This window comes from Crocodylus porosus, unplaced genomic scaffold, assembly GCF_001723895.1.
Source record: "Crocodylus porosus isolate Cpor-Errol unplaced genomic scaffold, CroPor_comp1, whole genome shotgun sequence".
NCBI lineage: Eukaryota > Metazoa > Chordata > Crocodylia > Crocodylidae > Crocodylus > Crocodylus porosus.
The window spans coordinates 305,467-319,845 of NW_017728919.1; the positions used below are offsets into that span (position 1 = coordinate 305,467).

Below are 14,379 nucleotides of genomic sequence, written 5' to 3' on the forward strand. Positions count from 1 at the left end.
TAAAAGTTCTCCTGCATAGAAATGAAAGTGCATGTTTCATAGGATTTCATTTAGGAGTCAATAGATGGAAAACTGCTCTGGGCAGGCCATTCTTAGCCAGTAAAGAGTCTCTTACCTGTCTTCTGAGGCTCTGATGATGCAAATTGGCTGGAACAAAAACAGGACCAGTATCTCAGGTGTCAGGTGGTCAAAGTCGCTTCCTCCTAGGGAAAAATAGGAAGGTTTCTCTTTAAAAATTGGCTAAAATTCGATATCTAGGATGTAGCCGTATTGGTCTAGAGGAAAAAGCAGTCGGGACACACATCTGGACTCCCTCCATTCCCAGGCTGACACATGAAGGACACACAAACATCAAGAAAAATCAACGCGCTTAAGTTGGTCTAATAAAAGAGCTCAGATTCACCCAGAGAACCTTGTCTGCCCCTGTCCTTAGACCAACACGGCTACAAGCTACACCCCTGTAAAGAAAATCAAATGCTCCTTCAACATGTTGACAGGAGATTAGGAGCTCTGGTCACTGCAAAAGACCTTGCCCTGGGATTTGTGGTATGAATGTGCTGCAATCACTTGTCCCGAATCTCCTCCAAACAGCACTATTTGGGGTCCAACCAGCTGTTGCCAATGGCATTTGTTTTTTCTGTTACTTTAACAGATCATCTTGGGACCCTTAAAAGCAGCAATGCTGTGACCGAGGAGACTCTCAGAAAAGCTCCCCCTTTTTAGTGGCAAGTGAGAGCTCCTGTACCCTTTATGATAAAACCAAAGAATAAGGCAGCATAAAAAGCTCAAGACTGCATCTTACCTGGCACCTCAAGCCATGATAAGACTGTAATCTCTGTTCTATAAGCAATCTTTTGGTTTTTTTTTCCTTAAAACCTTTTTGGCAGATGAAACAACAGTGGGGGCTATTGTTAAGTTTCCCTATAGCAGCCAGGACTTTGCTTGTAGGAAACTCCTCTGTGGTGTTGCCTTCATCTAACTGCACGGAGCACAAAGGTGCAGAGGCTACAGCCTCCCAAGACCAGATCTTTCCACCCCCCACTAGCACCTATTGCACAAAAATAAGCCTGTCTGCATCCAAGTCGCTGAGCCATGGCTTCAGAGGTGGTTAAATGCAGGTGTGCCTGAATGATGTAGCTTGTTGTGTAGATTGTACAGATCACAATCGCCTGAGCCAGATGCACATTTGTGTCTTGTCGGGCTCTGCTACGCAGGCAACAGTCCTTGGCACAGCACCAGTGAGAAAAAACCTCAGTCCTTGCTAGGAAGCATAACCTTTCCTTCCTGTCCTAGCGCCCCTAAGGGCCTCGGCAAGGCTTGCTCAGCATGCTCTGATGAAGCTTTCCACATTTTTATCCTTTTGGAGACTGAAGCACAAGGTAACTTTCATGCTTTAAACCCCCTCCCTCCTCTTGTTTCTACATGTATTGCAGTGGTGCTGGATGGCACAGGTTACCTCCTACAATCGTCCTCCTCTATCTTTCAGTGCTGTCCTCCTGCAAGCTCCCTCCTTAATAGCTCTGCTCTACTGTTTGCTTGTCAGCTTTGGTCTTTAGTTACTCTCTTACTGCCACTTTAAAGAAGGCTGATAATTGAGAGAAGAGGGTAACTTTCCAGTAATCGCCTCCCACTAGCGAGTTGTTACTATACAGGTTGGAAAGCTCTGTAGATAAGCAAGTCAGAAAGCTGCACCGCCCCCCCCCCCCAAATTAAAAATCATGGTGGTACAGTGCATTTGATTAAAACAACGCTGGATAAAAGCCTAGGAAATGTAGTGTAGCAAACCATGTGCCTTAACAGGGACCTGAACTGATCAATAAGGGCTTTCCATCTTGAGCTGATTTTGTAAGGTGGGATTCGAGAGAGCTGCAGCCATTAGTCTGAGCCATTAAAGAGAGCTGTCCCGGCAAAGAGAGAGGATGCCGGTTCTGCAGCAGGAAGGGACGATTTGGGGGTTGACATCGAGGCCCCCAGGAAGGGACGTTATCAAAAGCATATGTCTAACTGCAGTTGGAAATAGAAGGGAAAGAGAGGGGTGTCAACAGAGGAAGCTAAAAACATCCAGACATCAGAGGGCAACTAATTCCCTGGTTAAACAGGCTGTTAGATGATAGGATCAGTTGTTCTTTCTAGACTTGGCTGCGTGTGAGACCAACTCCCTTTGAAAAGCACTCGGCAGAAGGACTCGTTGAACAGGTAGGAATGCCCTGTTCCTGCAGCTCCTAAAGTGGGATGCCAGGTCTTACGGCTTTTTCTCTTGCTCTGAAGGTGAAGTTGAAACCATAGAGAGGGGGACAGGCATGGCACATCCTGCTGTGGGCAGGGGTTTTCACACCCCAAGGGAATTAGGCGCTCTGCTCTCCTGGAATTTCAGTAAGAGCGATGGGCTCCCACTGCCAAGAGACCCTAGGCCTGTGTTATCCCCGTTGAGACTCGCGTGGGAAGTCATGCCTACACCTTTGTCCCGAGTCCTGCACCTGTTCCCAGGGTCGGGCCAGGTGAGCTGGAATAGCAAGGTGGTTTCTGCCTGCTGTTTTTAGCTCTAGTGGGAAGCGCGCAGGAGGACATGGCAGCCCTGACAGCTCCTGGCTGCCAGCTCAGGCAGCAGAGGTGGTGACGCTGCATAGGATCATGCTGGCAGGAGTCGCACCTGCGACCAGGAGTCCCTGAGCAGAGTCTGACAGCAGAGAGCACAGACACAGAAGATGGGCCTCCATGCCACTTTGCTTCTACTCCCAACCATGTGACTGGGGGCAAGTCATTTCCTTGCCTGCCTTCTATCTGTTCTGTCCAACGAGGCCCTAATGTCCCCAGCAGGAGCTGTCTTGCAGTGCGAACATGCGGCTCCTAATGCACAGGGACTTGACCTTTGCCGATGACCTCTAGGTACTACCATCATATCAATAAACACCCACACGTGAGGCATCTTTCTTTCCCATGTAATGCTGCCTGCTAGCAAACTAGCCAAGCCCTTCCTGTTAAGCTTATCTGCAGGGTTAAGCTAGCAGAGGTTTTTAACCTCAGGATACCATGTACAGATGAGCTATCCCAAATCCAAACAGGCCTGAAGTTGAAGCCAGGTGATCTACCTTGGGGTCTGTGGCCTCTTAGCTGGTTTCATTTTCAAGTAGCGAAGGCTGGTCCCACACATGGGCATCACGCACCTGAGTCCTTCAGGGTTTGTCCAGGAGTAAGCAGCTCAGACGGGAGATTCAGAATGACCTGCAGGTGGGAAAGTAAAGTGGGCTCCTTGGTCTGCAGTTAACCTGTGCATGGACACTTCTATTTCCAATGCCAGGTGTCTCCATTTGATTTGGCTGAAGATGCTTTCCAAAGCTGGGACCAGTGCCTCTCCTTTGCTCTCAAGGCCCCACATGAAGGAGGTCAGTATCATCGCTCACCTATGGGGAAACTGAGGCACAAGAGGGTTGCCCATGTCACCCAGCAGGCCAGAGCTGAGCTTGGACCTAACCCAACTCCAGCTAAGTCCCAGTCAAGACAGTGGCAAGTGTCGGGGAACTCATAGCCCTGTCCAGCCCACGGGATAAAAGCTTCTGTCATGGCAACGTGTCCCCCAGGTCTCAGATGCCCACTGGAGGGGTTTGGGCATTGCAGGGGAGAGGAAGTCTGCTTGGCATCCCTGCCAGCTTCTCCCAGAGCAGCCTTCTCCCCTGCACAGGGTGGGATCAGTGATGCTCCACAATGGCACAGGGTGGGATCAGATGATGCCTCCTCCTGCTGCCAACGCAGGTGCTTTGAAAACCCCTCCAGGCTCTTGGCATCTCAGTCAGAGCTCTATTTACAAAGCGCGAGCGAGGTCACAGTGCCATCTTCCCGTGACAGCCCGGCAGAGTCCTGTCTCCCAGCATGGAGCCCTGTCAGCTCCCATCAGGCTGGCAGCAGGAGCAGGTTCCTGGGGTTAAGAAGCATGCCAAGTTTGATCGGTGCCCCCCAGGAGGTCGTCTTCATTGCCTCCCCGCCAGGGCTGAGTTGCAGGGGGCTGCCCTTCCCTGACTGATGCAGCCAACGTGTGTCCCCAGATGGCCGAGCGACGCGGAGCTCCTTGGAGGTACACCTCGCCTGCATGGCAGAGGAGAAACGGGACCGCGGCCGGGGGATCAGACCATGGGATTCGGGCTGGAAGCAACAGAGAAGAGGCAAGTGGGGGGGATCCTTGTCTCTGCGGTGTGTAGGCCGCCCCATGGCCCACCTGTAGCCTTCCCTGGATGTAAAGGAAGGCCGTGCCCTTTCCCAGCCCTGATGGCCTGTGTGTGCGTGTAGATCAGCGGCCTGTTAAGTCAGGGGACTTCTTCCCCAGCTCCAGGAGAGCGGTGTGCCCGCGCTCGGACGCCTCGGTTCTTTGCCCAGCTCATCATGGCAGCACAGTTGAGGGGCTGGAGCAGGGTCTTGGTGGTCAGGGCACCCCTTGCAGAGTCACCCTAGCCAGGTCGCTCCCCTCCCCTCCCTCCTTTTCCTTCTCCCAGAACCTACCCCCGGGCAGGGGGGGTCAGCACCAGCACCCTGGAGACAGCAGGATGCGGCCCTGCAGCCCTGGCCCCCTCCCCAGCCATGCAGAGGGAACGGGATGCCGGTGGTAGGGGGAGATGGAGAACGATAGCAGGGGATGGCTGTTGCTATGGAAACTGCTGGGTCAGAGAAAGCATGAAGCAGAGTGTGAAGCCATTAATCATTTTAATGAGCTGTGAGAACTGTGTTATGTGGAGGGGGCGGGAAGGCAGGCAGCTTCCCCTCCCCCCAGCACCCAGGACACCAGCGCCTCTTACAACCCAATTGCCTCCCTGTCACTCACACACACACACTCACACACCCCCGGCCCCATCTAGAAGGATGGGGGCAGGGGGTGGATATTGCATCTTTCTCCATCACCAACCTGTGGTCCTGGGAGCGCTCAGCCCTGGGCCTGGCCTCCCTTTGTTCCACTCCTGGACCCTGGCAGCGCGGCTGTAAAGCAATTTCCAGCTGCAAAGCAGGGTGGAGAGCCTCCGAGAGCATCGTTCTGCCCCTCCAGATGGCCACACATGGGCAGTGACCGGGTCCATTAGCACGCGAGCGCCTGCCCCTGTGGGCTGGACAGCAGGAGGCAAAAGGAGATGCTGGGGGTGGGTAGCAGAGGGATAAGGTGCCTTGCTAGGGATCCAGGAGCTTGGGTTTGTGCCTCATTCCAGGCCCAAGCTAAAGGCTGCCCCCGTCCCACCCAGTGGGGTGTGGGTTGCTGCAGCTCAAGGTGATGCTTCCCATGCGGGTTGCTCGTCTAGCCCCCCAGCTGACTAAGCTTTATTGCAGTTGCATCTCAGGCCCTCGGGCAAGCCCCCCCATGCCTTTTTGCCTCCGCCAAAACAGCTGATACTCTCCTGTGTGGGACGGGCTCTGCAGAAGGGGGGGGGTTGTCATCGGCATCGTTACAGGGCAGAAATCGGAGCTCTGTCCCTGCGCAAGAAGGCGATGCGTCCGCAGGTCTCACGGGGAGGTGAGCACCAATGCATCTGTGAAAGTGAGGCACCCCCATGCTTGCACAGATCCAAGCATGGGCCTTGCTGCTGTGAGTCAAGCATCCCCCAAACACTGCCAGAGTCTGAGCTCTTCATGAGGCCGGGCCCCAGGGCACCCAGGAGGAGCAGCCAGAAAATTCAGGCCTGAAGAGCTAGAAACCAGTGGAGCCAATACTGGACCTTATCTACTGCCCTTCCGCTGACGGTCCAGCAGGCCAGCGCGCAGCCATCCAGCCGGTGAGCACCCACCTACCAAGACCCCCAGGCCACAAACGCTGCCCACCAAGCAAGGAAAGATCAACGCCCCCCACCCCGACTTGGTCACAGCCCCCCACACCCATCACCAGCAGCTGTAAACAATCCTGGCCCTAATCCCCAGATGGCTTTTCCATTGCAGTCACGATAATCCATATGTTTGCAAGCCCCAGGCTTTCGGAGAGTCACTGCTAATCCAATTGGTGAGAGCAGTTTACTGCGATCTTTGGTGGGTCCCCAGCAGGCTGTGGGCCTGGCACAGGTGTGGGGACAGTGGGACGCGCTGTCCGTCTTGCACCAGGTGGTCCAGCCCCTCCATGGCCTGTGGGAATTGTGGCTTTGATTTACTGCTACCTGTAAATCGCCTTCCCCCTCCCTGCGCGCTGCCGCTGCGTCTAGGAATCTGCTGCATCTCTGGTGTCAGCCAGAGCAGCCGCAAGGCTGCTCTAACTTACGCTCTGCAAAAAATAGGAACAGCCACCGTGCAAGGCACTCTGTGCAGACTGCTGAGCTCTCCCCCCACTCCTGTCCTCGATGTCCCAGGGGTCGCATTTCTGCATCCCTGTATGCACCCGCCGCAACACAAAGGTGCCTCGGCTCCAGCATCACGCTGCAGAGCTGAGTGCTGGGCTGGGTGTGTGCTGAGTGCGTGGGTGAGACTTGGCAAGCAGTTTGCTCCTGAGCTTATCCCACATGGGGCACGCAAGGCACAGATCAGGTGCTGGTCCTAGCTGGGCTTTAACCTGGGTTAGTCGAGCTGAGCTCGGAAGACACGTTCTTTGCCATCTCTCTCTCGCACCGCTATTTTTAAGCACAGGGCTGCTTTGCAAGGCCCCTGCTCCGACCCTGCCCTTGCGATCTGATCCGACATGAATTTGCACCCGGAGCGAACTCCACCCCAGCTCCTCCAGCTTCTCGCTGTTGAGGCCCCACGGGGCCCATCGGATACGGAGCCTGCCCGCCTGTTCCCTCCAGCCTGATTTACAAGCTGTGACAAATGACAGCAGATGCTTCGCTGCGCTGGGGCTGGGGTCTCGCTTGTCTGGAGATGGGGAGCAGGGAAGGAGACCGGCAGGAATCCAGCCAGCCTCCGGTGCATTCCTCCGCTGGGCCCAGCTACCGGGGAGCTGATGGGAATGGCAGAGCCGGTGCCTAAGGAGGGGGGCAGAGGTGGGGATGCCTGGGAGTGGGCTGATGCACCTCTGTGAGGTGTCAGAGAGGATACCACCTCTTCAGTGGCTGAGCCCCTGGGGGGGCTCCAAAGCCCTGGGCAGCGCCCAGGAGAAGAAGGCCTTGATTGCAACGGTGGTGGGGATAGGCACTTCTCTCACCCTGCCGCTAATGGGGACGTCGCAGGGGCAACGTTACGCCGCCAGTGCGGAGAGCTGGGGTGTGGTGCCAGGGAGCCCAGTTGCAAGTCAGCCCCGGGGTCGGGGAATCGGGGCAGCGTCCGAGGGCAAAGCAAGCCCCTGCAGCACTTTGCTGCCGGTGGGCTCCATCAGGGGCTTCCCAGCCAGCGCGAGGTCACGGCCTGATGTGCCCCAGCTGCACCTGGGCGGACCTGCTCCTGACCGCAGGCACCTGGCTGGTCCCTGCCTCCCCTCTGCCCCAGGCTGGAGCAGAGGGTCAGCATCCTCTGAGCACCTGAAAGGAACTGGGGGGAGAAGGGGAGTGGGAGATGGATAGGAGGGACGAGGGGCATCGCCTGCTGGGAGCGGAGTGGGGGGTTGGCGCCCACGGCTGTCCCACGGGGGCGGGGTGAGGGCGGGCGGGGAGCTTTGCTGAGTGCAGCAGAGACCCCCCACAGCCCTGGCGATCGGTGTCCTGGCAGCGGGCGCTGCGCCTCGCCCCCGCCTTGCATGTATTCCCGGAGCTGGGCTCCAGCTCACGGCGCCTCGCCGTTGTTATGGCAACGCAGCAAAAACCTGCCGGGGTCGGCACTTTTCTGCTGGCGCTGCGGTGGGCTTCTCCCACGCCCTGGCCAGGGGCACAGGGAGCCATGCCAGGGTGGGGCTGGGGGGGGGCCCCTCTGGTTGGTCCAGTCAGGGGCATTGGCACCGCGGGAACGAAGGTGTCTGCGCCCAGTGGGAGGGAGGCGGTGCCTTTGCACAAGTACTTGTGCACAGCCCTCGGCGTGCAGCATCTCTGGGAGCAGCTGTTGTGCGTGCATCTGAAACGGGCCGGAGGCCTGGGAGGCGCACAGGGGCTAGATGCCCAGTGCTTGCTCTCTGGACTGGGACAGAAGTTTCCTAAGCCATGACCTAAACCAGTCGAGTCTGGTGCTGTGTTCAACCAGGCTTATCTTAAACCGTTTTCAGACGTTTTGAACCGAACTTCTGTTCTGTTACCTGTTTACATCAGTTTCTGATCACGTAAACTGGTTTCTGTGCAACTTCTGTCCCTCGCCTTTCTCTGCCGTGGTCGTGCCCACACGTGCTCCAAGGCCAGGTGGGGAACCAGAGTGCCAGCAACTCCACGGGGCCCCGTTAGCCTCCTCGCCGGACCCCCTGCGTGCCTGTGTATCTGTCCGTCCGTCCGTCCACCCCGAGCGTGCGCCTGGGTCTGACTCCTGGCCTGAAGCGGGCTCTCCACCTGTTGTGGTGCTCCAGCCTCCTGTTGCTGCTCATCAATCGTGCCCAGCCTTGTGCATCCAGTGTGCCGCACCGCGCCTGGGGGAGGGGAGATGAGCCGCCCCAGGTAGGGAAGGAGAGGGCGGCCGGACTCCTGCGTGCCTCAGTTTCCCCGCTCATAAATCAGAGGCTGTGACCCTGAGCAGTTCTTGCGCTGAGCCAGAGGGGCTGGAGCAGCCCTGCGGCTCTAAGGCCCTGGGGGTCACTGCCAGAGGCCCTGGGTGGCGGTGAGACGGTGCTGGGGCTGTGAGAGCGGCGTGCCCATCCCCACGCGTCAGGGCCCGGGCTGTGAGAATCGGGTTAAAAATAAACAGTGCGGCAGATGGAGCAAATGGAGGGAAAGCAGCGAGCAAGCAGGGGATGGTACGCCCACCCATAGAGCTGAGAGTGGCAGCCCCCTTCCCTTCCCTTCCCTTCCCTTCCCCACGCTGGATAGACGCAGGGGGCTCAGCTCCGATGCGGGCAGGCCAGGGGCAAGGCCCCGCGAGGGTCGGGGGAGCCTGGGGAATGGGTGCATGCGCCCCTTGGCCGCTGCGCGGGGTGGGGGAGGATCGGAAAAGGGGCTTGGGGGCAGTCGGGACACCAGGGTCCTCTCCCTGCGTCAGGGGAGCGTGCCGGCAAGCAGCACCTCCCGCGCGACAGCCCCGGGGGAGCCGACCCAAGGGAACCGCGCCAGGCGCGGAGCCAGCTGACGGCCCACGGCTGCTCTGGACACGTGTGGCCCGGGGGGGGCCAGATTCCCTCCGCTCCAGCACGTTTCCCTGGGGCCCAGGGCTGCGTCACGGTGCTGCTCGGGCACCGGGATGGGGAGACAGGAGAGAATTGGCGTGCGGGGGTTTGAATGGGGGTCTCCAGTCCCCGGCTGCTCCCCGCTTCCCAACACAGCAGGCACCAAAGGTTCAGGTCTTTATTTCTTTAAAATCCCAGCAAGTTCAGGCGGTGGCTGATAGACACCTTTACAAAGTAGGGGGCAAGCCCCCCAGCCCTGCCTGGATCCCCCCAGGAGCCCTGGGGCTCCTGGCGGCAGGGCGCCCGCCCTGCCAAGAGCGCGGTGTCTCTGACCGCAGAAACCCCCCTCCCTCCCACCCCAGCGTGGCACCGAGTGCCGTAGGGTGCGACCGCCGGATCGGGGTACATCCCAACCTCTTGCCTGTCCCACGAAGCCTCCCAGCAATGGCTGGGAAGGAGGATCAGAGCAGCACCCCCTAATCGCCCCCCGCCCCTGTAACCCCAGAGCCTCTAGCCGACCGCTGGAGGCCGAGTTATAGCACCTGGTCTGGGTGAAACGTAAGAAAACTCGGCTCTGGTCACCCGGCACAGGCTCCCCCTCTCCCGGTCCCCAGTGTTACAACCTACCATGCCCTCCTTCCCCCAGCACCGATCGAGAGCCCTGCTGGGCTCCCACCCTGTCCTGGAGGGGGTACTTCTCCCACAATACAGCCCTCCCCCCCCCCACACTCCCACATGCATGCTCATATTTGCCCGCCGCTGTCTCCGGCCCTGCCCAGCCGCGAGACCCCCCAAAGCCCAAGTCCAGACCACGGCTGCACCCGTGGCAGAGGGTGGGACTGTCCTGCGCACTCGCTCCATCCTCCTGGGCTGGGATCCCGAGCCCCTCGATGGTGCCAGCAGACGCAGGGCAGCTCTGGTACCTGCCCAAAACCCCTCTTCCAATGACCCCAACTGGGTTACTGAGACCACAGCAAGGCCCCGCAGCCCCCCGTGCTCCCCCAGGCCCGCAAGCAACTGCTGGGTGCCTCTGTGGGCCACAGCCAGGCTTGGACCCCCTGCTGCAGCAATCCAGCCCCTTGGAGAGGTGTGGCAGGGGTCTCTGTGGTGGCCCCCTCCACCCCCATCTCCAACCAATGCCATATTTAGAGGGTCGAGTTCAGCCACTGGACGGACGCTCTCCATCCACGCGGCATCGCAGAGCCGGCGTCCCCCAGCTGCGCCTCCGTCCAGTGCCTAACAGCGGCAAGGCAGGGCCGGGGGCAGGCGCCCACCAGGGTTCAGGTGCCTCTGGGCATTGCCATCGCCCTTCTCCGCACCCAGGCACAGTCGCCAAGTCAGGATAAATTAGCCTCGTCCCTGGGGAATTCGGCCCCCAAGGGGAGTGCCGATTGGGGCAGGGTCCCGCGAGCAGCCGCGTCCCCCCAGCAGTTCCCCCCCCAACGTGCAGTCCTCTCCCACGCCATCGAGTCCCTGGCAAACACCCCAGCCCCTCAATGCTGCTCCGCGCCCCTCCCCGGGCGTCTCGGGCCGCGTGATGACGAGACGCCCGAGGAAGCAGGTATTTACAAAGCTCCCTGCAGCTGGGGGAGGCTGGGGGCCGGGACCGTGGGTTACTCCTTAAACCTCCGGTTGGCTTGGATCTTCTTGTAGTAGTTGTCCGTCTCGCTGTCCGCCTGCCCGTCCTTCTCTCCGCCCGCCAGGCTGGCCGGCTTCCTCCGCAACGTGGACTCCCGGCTGGCCGTGCCCAGCAGGCTCTCCTCGCCACCGCCCGCCGCCACGTTGATGGTGGCCACGCTGCCGTAGCGCGGCTCGTCCTGCTCGATGTCGCTGACGGAGGAGCCCGGGGACACGCCGGCGCTCTTGGTGGGCCGGAAGCCGCGGTAATCCTTGCCCATCTCGTTCAGCTCGTAGGCGTCCGGCCCGTCCGCTCCCTTGGAAGCCGCCTTCCACTCCCAGGGCCCGTTGCCGGAGGAGAGGTGGACGACGGGGTGGTGGGGGGCGTGGGCGTCGATGGTGACGATGCTGGAGCTGTCCCGCTCCGACGGGGAGCGGTACTGGGAGGAGTCGGAGCTGGTGGAAGACGAGGACGTCTCCGAGTGCTTGGGCGTCACCGTCACCAGGCCCTGCTGCTTGGACATGGCGATGACCTGCATGAGCCGGGGCGGGTTGGCCACGCGCTGGGACGCCCCCTTCTCCGCCATCATCATCCACTTGGCCCTCACGGCCGAGCTGCTGTTGGGCGACAGGTTGACGTTGCCCTGGCTCTCCTCGGGGATGTGCACCAGCTGCGAGGCGCCCGGCCGGGGCTGGATGAGGACCCGGGGCCCCATTGCGGCCCGCTCGGCCGGGCGCGCCTGCACCGTGGGGTAGAGCGAGGGCGGGATGTGGTCGTCGTCCTCCCCGCCCGGGCCCTCGGCGCCCGCCCTCCCGGCCTCCTCCGCCAGCGTCATGCTGCGGCCCTCCAGCGACTTCTGCTTCCACTCGGTGATGAGCTGCTTGGAGCGGGAGGCGTCCACGGGGACGTGGATGGTCATGTGGCGCCGCGCCGGGTCGTCCAGCGAGGGCGTGTTGACGCGGGGCAGCGTGTTGCTGAACGTCACCATGTTCTCCTTGCCCATGGGGCTGCGGGGGGCCAGCAGGTCCACGTCCACGCTGGCCCGCTTCAGGCTGCCCAGGGAGTTCTTCTCCCGCTGGACCTGGCGGTTCACCTCGTCCAGCCGGGTCTGGGGGTTGAGCTCGTCCGTGCTCACCGACTTGTTCTGGTGGTACACCGAGTCGTGGCCCCGCTGCGTCAGCGCCCGCAGCGCGTCCTTGGCCGGCGCCTGAGCCGGGGCCTTCTCCGTGGGCGCGCGGAAGTTGCCCACTGCGTGATAGGCCTGCAAGGACAGGGGTCGAGGGGCATTGGCCTCCCCGCTAACGAGGGGCTGGGAGCGAGCCTCTCTCCTGCCCTGCTGCAGGAGGCATTGAGATGCTCCTGGAGGGGGGGCTGAGGGCGCTCCCTGCCCCAGCCCTTCATGCCCGGCCTGGGCCAGCTGCCAAAGGGGCTCTGCTCCCAGCGTCGGGCTCCCAGCCCAGGCAGGGGCACTCACCAGGTAGGCAGCAATGCCAGAGCCGATGAGGAAGCCCACGTAGACATCGATGGGATGGCTGCGGTACTGGGTGATCTGGGTGAGGCCGCAGACGCCGGCGGCGATGGCAAAGGCAAAGACCAGGATGGGCTTCAGGAGCTTGGTGCTGTCCGAGATGATGGAGTTGAAGTACATCTGGAAGGGGGCAGAGCAAGGCGGGAGCTGCCGATCAGAGCCGCGGGCCGGGGGTGCTGGTGCACCGAGTGCCTGGAAGCCAAGGGGGTGCAGGGCAGGCAGCCCCTTCCTCTCCCAGGAACACCTCTGTTCCCCAGGGTTGGAGGCACACCTGTGCTTTAAGGGGTTTTGCACACGTGCGTAGGGAAAGCTGTGCAGGTGTGGGCACTTGTGTGTGCATACGTGTAAGGAAAACCCCGGGTACCTGCATGGGCAAAGCACTCCGTGTGCTTTCACTTCATGAATGTGTCAGAGGGGCATTTGCATTTCCCTGGTGGGGCAGTGCACGCGTGTGTGTGCGCGCACGCTCACGCACACATGCATGTATGTTTACCCATGTGTGCATGCATGCATGAGAGCATCACATGCATTTTATCCGTGTGTGTGCGTGCACGTGAGAGCATCACGTGCAAGTTTCCCCGTGTGTGTGAGAGCATCACTTGCAAGCTTGCCCGTGCGTGCGTGCGTGCATGCGTGCGTGTTGGAGGCCAGTGGGGGTGGAAACCATGCAGGCCAGCCTAGAAAGAAATCACACATGTGTCCATGTGCACAGGAGGGTCTCACGGGCAGGATCACGCACTGCCCCACCCCTGTTGTTTCCGTGCGGCCCGGTAGGCGTGCGGGGGACACAAGATTTCCAAGGGTGCTGGCTGTGCTTGCTCAGCCTTGGTGAAATTGCAGCGTGTCTGCACAGACATGTGTAAGTGGACACCCTAGACGAGTGCAGGGCAAACTCACCGACACGTAGACGGCGGCGAAGGCTGAGAGCGTTGCGTGTTGAGACGGGAAAGTCTTCCTGCGAGGAGAGAAGGGAGCTGAGCTAGAAGAGCCTGCTCCAGCCCCTGCCCCTGCCCAGGGGTCCACGGCTCCAGCACTGGGGGTGCCAGGGCATGAGGAAGGCCCCGGTACCCCAGCAAGGGAACTGCCCAGCCCTGCCTGCCTCAGTCTTTACCTGGCAGAGAGGATGGCGTGCTGGTCGGGGCCCGAGCAGATGTCCTGGGTGATGTAGGGGTTGGAGTCGCAGGAGATGCCCAGCAGCGTGTAGTTGGGCTTGCAGACGGTGAGGAAGAAGGGAGCGTGGTAGCCCGTGGCCAGCTGGATCACATCGGTCACCAGGGCTGTGGCGCAGAGGCCGAACACGTGCACGCCTGGGGAACCGGGAGGGGGTTGCAGGCGCCTCCCCCGCACCCTGCCCCCTTCCCGCCTCGCTGGGGCTTTTGGGGGGCAAAGGGCAAGGGCGTGCTCCAGATCCACCCCTTCCTTCCTTCCCTGGTGAAATGCAGCCACTTCTGGGGGGTGAGGCAGAGCCCGCAGCAGCAGAGAAGGCCGAAGACTCCTTCCCCGGAGGGGAAGAAAAGCCGAGGTGTCCTCAGGCAGGGAGCTCTGCATTGCCAGGGGTCGTGAGCTGAGGCCTTGGAGGTGCCTGTGCTCCTCCCGGCTCCCCCAGAAAGGGCAAAGGTGCCGCAGCCAAACCTACCCACAAACCTGACCGTCCTGCGCAGGAAGGAGTTGAAGTTGCAGCCGCCGGCGTTGATGCTGCCCTCGGCCCCGCCGCGCCCCTTCAGCTTGGACTGCAGGCAGTACACGATGCCCTCGCCCACCATGATCTGCCGGCAGGGAGGAGGAGGGGGCAGGCCTCAGCGAGGAGCAGGGCCCGGGCACCGACCCCGCGCCCTCGCGGCTGGGCACTGCCCGGAGAGGCCCGTGGCGCCAGCTGCCCCCCCGGGCCGCACTCACCGAGGCGGCCGGCGCCGCGAAGGCCAGGCTGAGCAGCATGAGCAGAGGGATCATCTCCTCGTTGGTCTCCACGTAGGGCATGGAGAGGGCCCGGTCGTGGCACTGGAAGCCCACCTTGGCCGGCTTGAAGAGGTCCGTCAGCTCCAGGAAGTACAGGCTCACGATGGAGGAGGCCACGATGGGCAGCTGAGGCCGGCGGGACGTGGCCGCCGG

At 60.7% G+C, this 14,379-nt stretch overlaps 1 protein-coding gene across 1 annotated transcript; it reads right to left on the bottom strand.

Annotated features, from left to right (window-relative positions):
- Positions 1–10,397: 10,397 nt before the first annotated feature.
- Positions 10,398–14,379, bottom strand: PLPPR3 (phospholipid phosphatase related 3; the record flags this gene model as incomplete). Its single annotated transcript, XM_019538416.1, has 6 exons — positions 10,398–12,003; positions 12,217–12,390; positions 13,168–13,225; positions 13,382–13,577; positions 13,907–14,036; positions 14,167–14,379. Coding segments are annotated over 6 exons (2,037 nt in total), but the record flags the coding sequence as incomplete, so codon positions are not given.